We start from the raw sequence: 13,749 nt of genomic DNA, 5'->3' as shown, positions 1-13,749 counted from the left end.
TAATTATAAAGTAGGTTAATATAGCATGGTAATAACAAAATAATAACAATATCTGCCTGGTCTCTTAAGATTCTAAGATGCTGTATGCTACAGAAATAACAGGACATAGGCCTAGGCTAATGAATACGCCTTTTTGACAAAATATGAATGAAAGGCTAATCAACAACGCTAAAGCTGAATCACAAAACACATATTGCTCGAAAAAGAATTTATAAATAGCCAAATGCACACATGATTTCGAGTTTGGAAATATTTAAAACTTGTCGTGGATGTGTGGTCATCTGCACGCAAGTTTCCTGGCGTTCTAAACCACATGTTCAAAATTCACCAATGTCTAAACCGCCTGCCAACTTGCAACAATTTGCAACAATCGGTTGTTATCGGTGATAACTCGTGGACTCACTGTCATGTGCTTACTAGCCTACAAGAAGACAAACAATGGCGATAGTTATGGATGGTGATCGAGGGGGCAAAGTGTTGGTACATGAGAACTTCAGATATCAGAAGCACCCTACCAATCAAGACACCATTAGATGGAGGTGCTGGAGGTGGAACTGTAGAGTGCCACTGATCACAAATAGATTTGAAGTGGAGGACGTGGATGCAAACATTATTGTGCACGATGTTGGGGAACACGTGCATCCCCCTGACGGAGAAATGGTGCACCGTGCAGAATTCCGACAAGGGGTGATTGCAGAAGTTGCGAGGGAGCCAACAGTCCCAATCAGAAGGATCTATAATGCGCAAAGGGTCCTGCAGCATCGGCAACGTCAAATCCAAGGTGGCGGCGACAGACCACCACCACAAGGATTACAGTCTGTAAGGACTGTTATGGCCAGAGCACGCGCAGCAGTCACGCCCCCGATTCCAGCTACACTTGAGGATGTCGTCATCGAAGGTGCATGGGCTGAAACATGGGACAGGGAACAGTTCCTCCTGCACCAAGACAACGAGTGGGCTATCGCTGTGTTTGCCACAGAGGGAAACATCAGGAAACTGCGAGGCTGTGGAACCATATATATGGATGCAACGTTCAGAACGTGCCCCCGCCCCTTCAGCCAACTTTTTACAGTACTTGGAAACATGCATGGCTTCGTTATCCCTCTTGTGCATGCGCTGATTGGCCAGCGCACAATTGGGCACTACCGGCAGGTGCTCGATTGCATCAAACGGGAAACCAGGAGGATTACGCAGCACCACTGGGCATCTCAAAAGGTCATATGCGACTTTGAACAGGTGCTTATCAATGCGCTGGAAACAGAACTTCCAAGGGCACAAGTGAGTGGATGCTACTTCCATTTCAGTCAAGCCCTGTGGAAGAGGGTGCAAAGACTTGGACTGACTACTGCATTCCGGGATGACCTTCAGTTGGCAGCAGTCATCCGCAAGGTGATGGCACTCAGCCACCTACCACTGGACACAGTTCAAGGCAACTTCGCCCTGCTCGTTCACCACCCAGACACGAGGCGCGTCCAGCAGGACCATCCAGAGCTGCATGACTTCCTGCAGTATGTCGGGAACACATAAGTCCATGATGGAGCCCTCTTCCCACATCCAATGTGGAACGTCTATGCACGCAACATGGAGCAAAGGACCAACAACCACGTTGAGTGTAAGTGACTAAGACTTATTTTCTGATTTATTGAATAATCAGCGAACAGACTTTATTTTTGATGTGTGGCCCATAACACGCTTAACATTTTCATGCGACACCACAGAAGCGTGCAGGCTATGATAACGTAGGCCAATTGTATGATTATGGTTGTGTAAATTAGGCTATACTGTTTTTAGTCGATTATTTGTATCATTATTTAAAAAAATAATATAGCATCGGTGTAGGGCTCACAGTCAACCATTGCTTTGGATACTCTTAAAGCTTGATGAATCTACATTGTTTCCATCAGTTAGCTGTGGAATTCACCATAGGCTATGTGTTTAACTTTCATTTTAAAAATCAGTTTAACACAATCCAGCATAATTTTTGGAGGTCTACATCACTCAAAGGCCTACACTCCTAAAGCTGTGTTATGCATTCATGTTTATCAAGCTACTGTCAACATGTTCAGCATATTCACATTTCTTTAACAGTTTACATGATTAACCTCTTGTTTTTGTTTTTGTAGCTTATCATTGCACTCTAAATGATGCGGTCCAAGTGCGCCACCCATCCCTTTGGATGTTTCTGCGCCACATTAAGGACCAGCAAACCCTGGCAGAGGAAAGGCTGGAGATGGCGGAGAGAGGAGATGCTCCCCCAAGACGGAAGCCCAAGTGGAGGAGGTTGGAGGCCCGTCTCCTGCGGCTCAAGGGTCAACTGGATGCTGGTCACAGAGATTTGGAATCATATTGGAGGGCTGTAAGCCACCACATTTTCAGATAGGCTGAGTAGAGGTTTTAGCCCCTCTTTGTTGAGTAGCCTAATGGGCTAGGACTACTCATTTTGCTTTTTTGAAGAAGAAAAAAGCCTTAACGTTAGGCTAGTTAGGCCTTGGAGATTTTTGTTTTAGACCATGCCTTTTCTGGGGGGCTTCTGCCATAGACCAACCCTTTTTCAGCCAAGCTTTTACTAGAAGCATTTTGTTATTAATAGCCTATTATCAGTGTTACTATTGATAGTATTATGCCTGTAACTGTTATTTGTTATTAGGCCTCTTTTATAATTAGGCTATTATTATTATTATTATTATTAAAGAAGAACATCAAAGGATGTAAGGTAGCACTCATCAAATGAAAAAAAAAAGACACAATTCTCTATTTTACCATTTCATTGTTTGGCATCAGTCAATAACTTGGCCGGGTGGTCTTCTTCAGAAACCTTAATGACTGATGCCAAACAATAAAATGGTGAAATAGAGGACTGCCTCTGTTATTTTTTTACCATTTGGTGAGTGTTACCTTACATCCTTTGATGTTCGTCTTTAATAATAATAATAATAATAATTAGCCTATTGTGTAAGGTATGCGGCCCCCATTGATGGATACTTTGTGCTGGTCCTAAATTCCCAAGTCCTGGTCTAAGTTCTCTGCCTAAAAAGTTCATCATTAAAGTCTTTTTGAAAGAAAGTCTGCCAAGTGATTTAATATGGAAAACGAACTGCAAAGTAACAAGAAAGTGGCTGAAGTGTCCAGTGCTGTGCAAATTGAACTTTGAGCGAAGGTGGAAATGGCTAGGTTATACTGGTAGGCGGGCCTACTGCAAGACAAACTTGCGTTGATTGCCGACTGTCCATGCTGAGCCGGAGAGCCAGCTAACTAGGCCTACTGCAGTAAATATTGGTAAGAAATAACAATAAAGCAAATTACAGCCTCCTCTATAGGCTGAATTTGGATACGCACTCAAGGTGGCCTGCGATATACAACAGCCAACAATGGTAATACGGCCTAATTTAATCAGCGGAGGAATAGATTGTCGTAGCCTACATCTCAGCCATGACCCCAGTTTTTATTATTTTGGACCCGTTAAGGAAATAATTTGCAAAAAGGGTTCTAAGTTCCCCGGTTTGTTCCTCGATTGGCAATAGCGGGGAATATAGGACCCTTTATTTGGAAAAAGGTCCTATGTTCCCCTGGAAACAGCGGGGAATATAGGACCCTTTTTCCAAAAGAGGGTCCTATGTTCCCCGGTGTCTATTGCAACGGGGATTATAGGACCTTTTTAGGGGAAAACGGGGAATATGGGACCCTTTTTTTCGAAAGGGTCCTATGTTCCCCGATCGGGGAATCGGGGAATCGGGGAATAGCATAGCGGTCTATTCCATTGCCTACCAACAAGGGGATCACTAGTTAGAATCCCCATCGGGGAACATAGGACCCGGGGAATATAGGACCCGGGGTCTATAGGCATGGCCCCAGTGGGGACAGCACAGCAGCATGGTGGTTAGTTATGGCACCACAGAGAAAGAGGGATAATGGGTTCAGACCCGGCCCTTATGTGTGGAGTCCAAACACATACACGTTATGTGAATTGCTGACTAAATCACCCTTAAGTATACATGGTATGTGAGTTATTGCTTGTTGGCCCTGGTGGCCTGTTCAGACCAGACGTATTTCCCCACCTTCCACCCATGGTCTGCTGGGGAAGGCCTCAGCCTCTTTAAGCCCTGCATTGGATTAAACACATGTAAAGAATGAATGAATGAACAATGAACATATTGACTTAAGAAAGGCAGGAGTGTCCGGGTAGCATAGCGGTCTATTCCATTGCCTACCAACAAGGGGATCACTAGTTAGAATCCCCATGTTACCTCCCTACAGACACAATTGGCCGTGTCTGCGGGTGGGAAGCCGGATGGGTATGTCTTCTGGTTGCTGCACTAGTGCCTCCTCTGGTTGGTTGGGGCGTCTGTTTGGGAGGGAGGGGGAACTGGGGGGAATAGCGTGATCCTCCCACATGCTACGTCCCCCTGTTGAAACTCCTCACTGTCAGGTGAAAAGAAGCGGTTGGTGACTCCACATGTATCGGAGGAGGCATGTGGTAGTCTGCAGCCATCCCCGGATCGGCAGAGCGGGTGGAGCAGCAACCGGGACAGCTCGGAAGAGTGGGGTAATTGGCCAAGTACAACTGGGGGGGAAAAGGTGGGAGGAAATTAAAAAAAAAAGAGGCAGTTTTAGTTATTCACCTCACCTGACAAAACTTTTCAGACAGTTCATCGCCTGAAATAATCAGGTTACCGGTTCCATTTATCCTCTGTAGCCCAAGTCTAGCCATTAACTGAAATTTAGTGCTGAACAGGACACATGAAAACTACAAGTATCTTGGGAGAAAATTTTCATTACCATTATTTGCCCTTTTCCAATTTGAAACAGCTTGTTTACATGGAGACATGAGCAACGGCCCCCAAATCTATACTCACCAGTAATTTGTCTGCCATTGATTTGTCCTTTCTTCCTCTACCTGGTTCATAGCAGCAGAAAAATGGCAGGAAATTGCCTTTTAATATTTCAGCCACAGACCGACAGAAATGAGGAGGATGATGATGGTGATGCAGAGATTGTTTCTTCAGCAGCTGAGAATTGTGGGTGGTTGTATGTGTGTGTCGTGTGTGTTTGCCGGATGTTGAGTGGTGGAGCATGAGTTCACACTCTGATGACAGATCATTTCATGCCTTTCTACTGCTGCCACCTGACAATTGCAACTGTGTGTGTGTGTGTGTGTGTGTGTGTGTGTGTGTGTGTGTGTGTGTGTGTGTGTGTGAATGTGTGTGTGTGGCTGACTGGGTGCAAGCTCCTCGGTGTGTTGTCCTGTGTTTTTGTTTCCCTATTGCCGCAGGTCTTTTTAAGTGCAGCTCACTATGGCAACAAAACTGGGCTCTCGGGGTAGCGGGGCAAATGAGCGTTGTGATAGCACTTTGCCAACCTGTCATTATAAACCTTACAGAGACAAAAGACAAGGGGGATGCATTTTTGCTTCAAAAACTCCCCTCCATTGACCCAAGGGCTTTTTTGAATTTGACCCCAACATGAGCCGTTACAGCTTGGTGATATGACGAGGGACATTTTGCTCATCAATAAAACGTTGACTCATGAGCGACAGAAACAATGTTAGGCTATCTATTATGGGGAAACAAGTAAAGTAGAGTGTAATTTTTTGTGTTGGTTTTGAACATTATTGGATTCCTATTCCGTAAAACTGTTATTACAAATTACATCTTACTAGCATTAATTTATTACACTATTTGTGAGATCATGTCACTGTTAAATCTCTAAAGTTGGAGGCCTCATCATTTGTATCTTTAAACCTATTTAAAGATATATCAGGATAACGCTGACTGGCCTTTGCATGTCTGTCCAGTCAGTTTTAACGCTTTTGTCCAATGTTCACCCATCTGCCTGATAAAATCAAACCATCAGGACTGCTTACATTCAGAGAAAAGCAAAGTTTGCTTTTAAATGAGTCATAGTGAATTTAATGGGCACATGCCTTGAAGGGAGTGGCAAATAATGCTATTTTGGTGGATGAGTTATAATCCCAATATTTATAGCAGTTAAATTCAATCTGACAGCTACAGAGATTACTAATTCAGATATTTGAGCATTGTAATGCTTGCACTGCAACTGACCAACATTTTCAATCCTCCGGTTAATAATATGATGAGACATATCTGATACCTGGTCCCTCTTTAATGCATGTACCTATCAATAGTATATTCAACAACCTACTGCAGCGGCATCCACCTCCCCAAGGATGAGTCAGAAGGAAAGGCCTAGCGACTGGTGAAAGGACAAATTGTGGGGACCTCCGTGTAGCAAAGCGGTCTATTCTGTAACTTACCAACACGGGGCTCTCCGGTTCGAATCCCAGTGTTACCTCCGGCTTGGTTGGGTGTCCTTACAGACACAATTGGCCGTATCTACGGGTGGGTATGTGTCCTGGTCAATGCACTAGCGCCTCCTCCTATTGTGGATGAAGGCGGGGGAATTGCTTGGTTGGGTATTTCTTAGCATAGTGTTTGGTATGCTGTCATGGCGGGGTGAAGTAGGAAAGTACCTTGGATCTTTTCATGTTACATCACAGACTTTGAAAGTGCCTTTAAAATGTCTAATTTGAGGTTGTGCATTCAAGCCAGAGCTCTGATACCAGTTGACATGTTTTCACAGAGGGTTGATTGATCCATCGATAGAAATACCCCCAACCGCATAGCCACCAGACTTAATTTTACCCTGTCTTAGCATTCGTTGTGACACAAACAATTTATCCTGTGTTAGCCTGTTTTTCTACTGACTAATTTGAGCGTATGGATTCAATGATTTGTAAAGTCAATTGACTTGCCTATGATAATGCTTCCAAATGCCAGAGATGTCATGTCTAATTCATGCTGCCTCTAATGACAGTCATGACAGCATTCTTTTTTTTTTCAACAGAGAATGGGGATGTGTGCAGATGTACACCCTAATTACACAGACAGGCTCAAAGCAGGGAATAAGCAACACAACAAGCTGACTCAGTGACGAAAGCTTTGGTTGTGTGTGTGTGTGTGTGCAGGTTTTGTAGATATTGGTGTGCAGGCGGATGTGTTAGAGATTTTGTGTGTTTTGCATGGATGCATATTAATAGACACACTAGATGAGGGACAAACTCTTCAAGAATATTAATGGGAATCGAATATTGCCCTATTTACAGTGTACTGGACAATGAAGCCATTTCAATAAGAATGAATAAAACTATATCAACTGCATGAATCATGAAGGATCAGCTAATGGAAGTATACTTGATACCCAGAGAGACTCCAAAATTGGCATCACACATGGTCCTCACAGGCTCCCATTGTACCCTGGGACTGTCCCAAGACATCTTTACTTTGCACAGGATATTTCCATTCAGTGTGTGACTGAAAAGATGGTTAAATAACTGGATGACATTTACCAGCAAAGTCCACAAAGAAATGCCATATCAGTGTATTTTCTCTGGTTATAGATTAAGGCTGAACAATATTGAAAAAAAAAATAATCGGGCGCCTGGGTAGCGTAGCGGTCTACCAACACAGGAATCTGCAGCTCGAATCCCCATGTTGCCTCCAGCTTGGTCAGGTGTACCCACAGACACATTTGGCCGTGTCTGCGGGTGGGAAGCCGGATATGGGTATGTGTCCTGGTTGCTGCACTAGCACCTCCTCAGGTCAGTCGGGGCGCCTGTTCAGGGGGGAGGGGGAACTGGGGGGAATAGCATGATCCTCCCATGCGCTACGTCCCCCTGGCAAAACTGTCAGGTGAAAAGAATCGGCTGGCGATTCCACATATCTGAGGAGGCATGTGTTAGTCTGCAGTCCTCCCTGGATCGGCAGAGGGGGTGGAGCAGTGACCGGGACGGCTCGGGAGAGTGGCGTAATTGGCCAAGTACAATTGGGGAGAAAGGGGGGGGGTTCAACATTGTGATATTCTTTGTTTTTTATGTCATGTATTGTACTTTAGCAATGATAAGGGTGGTTTTAGAGGGCAAAATAAGACAGTTATTCTAAAAGTCATCTAATGAGACAATTATGTTATTCATCAGACATACTTGAATCTATTACTTCATGAGTTGTCATAAAAAAGTGGGCCTTGTTAGATTTGTTTTCTATCAAGGTTTAGCCTAACATGGCTGATGATCACCTGTTTTTTATTCTTTTCTAGTGTGACTATTGCAGGTGTGTATTAGGAAGCCGATTGTGAGATGATATATTATTTCAGCCTAGGTTAGATCAAACTTCAACTCATGGCTCGTAAAGCCAACTGTGCTCCTCTATAGCAAGTTGGACAATGTCGAAAAAAAAAAATTTTTCTCCATGAATTAAATTCTTCGAAAGTTTTCAAATAATTCCTGTAAATGAAGTTTAAAACCATTTGTGTTGAAGGCAGCACACAAGAGGATGTTCAGCCTTACAAGATATGGAGATTGTCATGAATGGCGTGACACTTGCTCACTCAGAGAAATATTCTTTACTTTCCTTTATTAATCATTAGAATAACAATGTGGAATGAATACATTGATCTTGCGAATAATAAAAGACTTGTTATTTCACGAAGCAACATATTTCAAGAAGAGGGAGGAACATGGAGTGATGTCAAAGAGTGGAGGAAGGTGCACACAGGTGGACTATATCTTATGTAGAAAGCGAGATCTGAAAGAGATTGGAGACTGCACGGTGGTGACAGGGGAGAACGCAGCTAGGCAGCATCGGATGGTGGATGTAGGATGACTTTGGAGACCAAGATGAGAAAGCGAGTGAAGGCAGAGCCAAAAATCAAATGGAGGAAGTTGAAGAAGGAAGACTGTTGTGTGGAGTTCAGGCAAGAGTTAGACAGGTACTAGGTGGTAGTGAAGAGTTGCCGAATGGCTGGGCAAGCACTGCAGAAATAGTGAGGGAGACAGCTAGGAAGGTACTTGGTGTGTCATCAGGACAAAGGAATGAAGACAAGGAGACTTGGTGGTGGAATGAGGAAGTACAGCAAGGTATAAGTACAGCAAAGTATACAGAGGAAGCGGTTGGTAAAGAAGAAGTGGGATGGTCAGAGAGATGAAGAAAGTAGACAGGAGTACAAGGAGACGCAATGTAAAGCAAAGAGAGAGGTGGCAAAGGCATATTATGAGATGCATGAGAGGTTAGACACTAAGGAAGGAGAAAAGGACTTATGCTGATTGGCTAGGCAGACCGAGCCGGGAAGGATGTGCAGCAGGTTAGGGTGATCAAAGATAGAGATGGAAATGTGCTGACAAGCAAGGAGAGTGTGCTGAGAAGGTGGAAGGAATACTTTGAGGGGCTGATGAATGAAGAAAATGGGAGAGAGAGAAGGTTGGATGATGTGGGAATAGTGAATCAGGAAGTGTGGTGGATTAACAAGGAGAAAGTGAGGGCAGCTATGAAGAGGATGAAGAGTGGAAAGGTAGTTAGCCCTGATGACATACCTGTGGAGGCATGGAGATGTTTAGGAGAGATGGCAGTGGGGTTTTTAACTAGTTATTTTAACAGAATCTTGGAAAGTGAGAGGATGCCTGAGGAGTGGCGAAGAAGCATACTGGTACCGATTTTCAAGAATAAGGGCGATGTGCATAACTGTAGCAACTACAGAGGTATAAAGTTGATCAGCCATAGAATGAAGATATGGGAAAGAGTAATAGGTTGAGAGGAGAGGTGACAATTAGCGAGCAGCAGTATGGTTTCATGCCACAAAAGAGCACTACAGATGTGATGTTTGCTTTGAGAATGTTGACTGAGAAGTACAGAGAAGGCCCGAAGGAGTTATGTTGTGTATTTGTAGATTTAGAGAAAGCATACGACAGGGTGCCGAGAGAGGAGGTGTGGTATTGTATGAGGAAATCGGGAGTTGTAGAAAAGTATGTAGGAGTGGTACAGGATATGTATGAGGGAAGTGTGACAATGGTGAGGTGTGCGGTTGGAATGACAGATGGGTTCAAGATGGAGGTGGGATACATCAAGGATCGGTTCTGAGCCCTTTCTTGTTTGCACTGGTGATGGACAGGTTGACGGACAAGATCAGGCAGGAGCGTCCGTGGACTATAAGGTTTGCAGAAGACGTGATCTGTAGTGAGAGTAGGGTGCTGGTTGAGGAGAGCCCAGAGAGACGGAGGTATGCACTGGAGAAAAGTGGAATGAAAGTCAGTAGGAACAAGAGGGAATACCTATGCGTGAATCAGAGGGCGGACAGTGGAATAGAGGTGATGAAGGCGTATGAGTTTAAATAGTTGGGGTCAGCTGTCCAAAGTAACGGGGAGTGCAGAAGAGAGGTGAAGAAGAGAGTGCAGGCAGGGTGGAGTGGGCAGAAAAGAGTGCCAGGGGTGATTTGTGACAGAAGGGTATCAGCAAGCATCAAAAGGAAGGTTTACAAGATGGTTGTGAGACCAGCTATGTTATATGGTTTGGAGACAGTGGCACTGACGAAAAGACAGGAGGTGGAGCTGGAGGTGGCAGAGTTGAAGATGCTAAGATTTTCACTGGGAATGTCAAAGAAGGACAGGATTAGGACTGATTATATTAGAGGGATAGCTCAGGTTGAGCAGTTTGGAGATAAAGCAAGAGAGGCAAGATTGAGATGGCTTGGACATGTGTGGAGGGGGGGAGGCTTGGTATATTGGGAGAAGGATGCTGAATATGGAGCTGCCAGGGAAGAGGAAAAGAGGAAGGCCAAAGAGGAGGTTTATGGATGTGGTGAGGGAGGACATGCAGGTCGCTGGTGTGACAGAGAAAGATGCAGAGGACCGGAAGAAATGGAAATGGATGATCCGCTGTGGCAACCTCTAATGGGAGCAGCTGAAAGTAGTAGTAGTAGTAGTAGTAAATTCTCTAAGCAGTGAGGATTGCGTAATAAAAAACAAAAGTGTTACACAACAAAAACACCTTTCCATGACGTTTCCTTACCCAGGTAAATGGATGCATGTGGTGGAAAGGTAGCATGGTGACAGATGGCTGCTGTGAGAGAAGGGTTACAGCATGAGTCTCTCTCAGCCTGTAATGAACTCTGTCCTTTCCTACAGGGCACAGCCAGTGAAGCCACCCTGGTGGCCTTGCTTGCGGCTCGCTGTAAAGCGATCCGACTGGTCCAGGCCTCTGATCCCAAACGCCCAGAAGCCGACATCACCTCCAAACTGGTGGCCTACACCTCTGACCAAGTAAGAGTTAAAAGGATGAAGCATGGGAAATCCATGGCAAATGTCTTTGTTTGCTGATGGCAACCATGCCAGAACCCCCTTATCTGTTATATCTCCTTACATTTCTGTCCTCAAAGCAACACCAGGGGACATTTTTTTCTCTAACATATCACTAAATTCATTTTGGTGGCATAGTGTGATGGCTGTAGGAGAGTGACACAATCGCCTTTCCAGATGGCTTCCCTAGAAGCCTTGTTTTGTTTTTTGTCTGCTACTGGGCGCAAAGCCTCCTGGGAAATATTGAGATTGCTGTACAGCACACATGCAGTTCTGGCGACTCTATCAGTGAACATGGCTCATCTTCTTCAGTCTTTTGAGCTAAAGCTTGTAAATACATAAATGTACCTATCTTTTTGCCATGCTATGAATAAAAAAAGACATAAACTCCCATGTGCTTTCATAACTAAAAATATTAAAATACATTTCTCCAGTTCAACCTCTCCTACAATAGCTCTGAGTTTTAGAATTTATTGTGACATTTTCATGAATACTTATGAAGTATGGTGATAATCTACACCCGTTAAACCATTGTGAAGATGGTGTGCAGCCTATTTTCTCCAAATTCCTTATTTCATAATTTTTGATCTTCCACACTGCCATTTCCCCCTTAATATGTTAATTTGAATTGCAACTGTAAGAAAAACAACTGAGATAGTTTGACGTGCTAACATAGCCAATGCAAAACAGAAGTGAACCTGTTTAATCCACCAATAAATTCTGCATTTCCACTTCTATTGATTAACAACAAAGCAGCTGCCATGCTTCAGCTCTACAATGGCTGCAATTGTACATTGTACCGAACGTCTTAAAGGTCACTTTAGTGATTGTGAAATGGCTTTTCAGTGATAGCAAGTGATGGAGGGGTCAGACACGGGTTAGCAGGCAGGCAGAGGCTCTGATCAGGTTTAAAATAAAACTTGCTTTATGATTAAGAACGTTGCCTGTGGGCCACACAGATTACACATTTACAGACAAAACTATAATCAGACAGTCTTTATGCATGCTCAACAATCCAGGTAAGAAACTCAAAGAAGGTTGAATCAGTTCATCTGGATACAACATTTATTGACAGATACAGTTCATCACTCATCTAAGTGACCTCTTCAGTCTCAACTGACTGACTGAAGATGTCCCCTTATGTATACAAGTTGGGGTCTCTGGCCTCCGCCTGTGTCCAAAAAATGTCTCTTTGCTTTCCCAGGCGCACTCCTCCGTGGAGCGGGCTGGTCTTATAGGTGGAGTGATGATGAAAAAAATACCTACAGATGACAGCTACTCTGTTAGAGCAGAGACGCTAAAGAAGATGCTGCAGGAAGACAAGGCGGCTGGACTTATCCCTTTCTACGTAAGGAAAATAAAACATGCACATCTTATCTTTAGTCACAGAAGTTAGAAAGAAGTATATGAACATAGTAAGATGCACAGACAGACAGAGGATCAAGCATATGGACATACCTGCACACACACACACACACACAGGCACATATGAGCATATGCAAATCAAATAACGAAATTGGACATGACTAATGGCTATGACACAAACATCACAAAGAATATCATACAAGGTATCTGTCAAATACGACCAACGATGGCGTCCGCGTAGCGTAGCGGTCTATTCCGTTGCCTACCAACACGGGGATCGCCGGTTTGGATCCCCGTGTTACCTCCGGCTTGGTTGGGGGTCCCTACAGACACAATTGGTCATATCTGCGGGTGGGAAGCCGGATGTGGGTATGTGTCCTGGTCGCTGCACGCGCGCCTCCTCTGGTTGGTCAGGGCGCCTGTTCGAGGGGATGGGGGAACTAGCATGATCCTCCCACGCGCTACGTCCCCCTGGCGAAACTCCTCACTGTCCGGTGAAAAGAAGCAGCTGGTGACTTCACATGTATCGGAAGAGGCATGTGGTAGTCTCATTGATGTTGTAGCGAATTCGGGGGACAACGCAACCACAGGAACTGCCGCGGCCGGGAAGCGAACCCGTATCGCCCGCACCGCAGGAGACATCGCTAACCGCTCGACTAAAGGGTCAGACCCGCGAGCCAGCGGCCAGCGTGTCTTCTTATCCATGCACGTTGCACTACCCACCCCCTTCGGGAAGCGCGTCCTCGCGCTTAAGCATATCAGCTCCATCACGCCTCAGGGCGCCTACGCTTCCGATGGCCTTACGGTCGCTCCATCCCACTTCTGACACCAATGTAGCGAATTCGGGGGCAGTCCGAGATACCGTCGCCACAGCCGGGAAGCGAACCCGTATCTCCTGCACCGCAAGCGACAACGTTAACCAGTCGACTAAAGGGTCCGACCCGTTAATCAAGGACCAACGTGTCTACTTATCCATGCACGTTACAATGTATTATAGTAGAACTGGATACGGCGCCGCTGCTCAAGGTTGCAGCCATTTTTTCCGGTGGTCACTCGCGATATTGCAGTGAAAAATCCCCTGTGGCCCACTAGAGACGCCTGTAAAACTGTTGACAGGACACCTGCAGCTATAATCATGGTCATCTATTACTCTTTGTACTGTATATTTTTAAGCCATGGGGTTTTAATCTGTTTTTTTTAAAATTCCAAAGCCCAGAAAAAGCCCCGATACATATTTTTTTTCC

General features: G+C 44.8%; 1 protein-coding gene across 1 annotated transcript in view; it reads left to right on the top strand.

Annotated features, from left to right (window-relative positions):
* The window catches only part of ddc (dopa decarboxylase), a 39,829-nt gene that overhangs the window by 9,017 nt on the left and 17,063 nt on the right, over window positions 1-13,749 (top strand). The window contains exons 4-5 of the mRNA XM_056286602.1: window positions 10,970-11,104; window positions 12,345-12,488. Coding sequence (XP_056142577.1) covers window positions 10,970-11,104; window positions 12,345-12,488 — 279 coding nt within the window. The remainder of the gene's footprint in view (window positions 1-10,969; window positions 11,105-12,344; window positions 12,489-13,749) is intronic.

The sequence above is a fragment of the Lampris incognitus genome, chromosome 9 (genome assembly GCF_029633865.1).
Source record: "Lampris incognitus isolate fLamInc1 chromosome 9, fLamInc1.hap2, whole genome shotgun sequence".
In the NCBI taxonomy this organism is placed as follows: Eukaryota; Metazoa; Chordata; class Actinopteri; order Lampriformes; family Lampridae; genus Lampris; species Lampris incognitus.
Note: the sequence above shows the minus strand (reverse complement) of the source record. Positions and strands in the feature narration are given on the sequence as shown.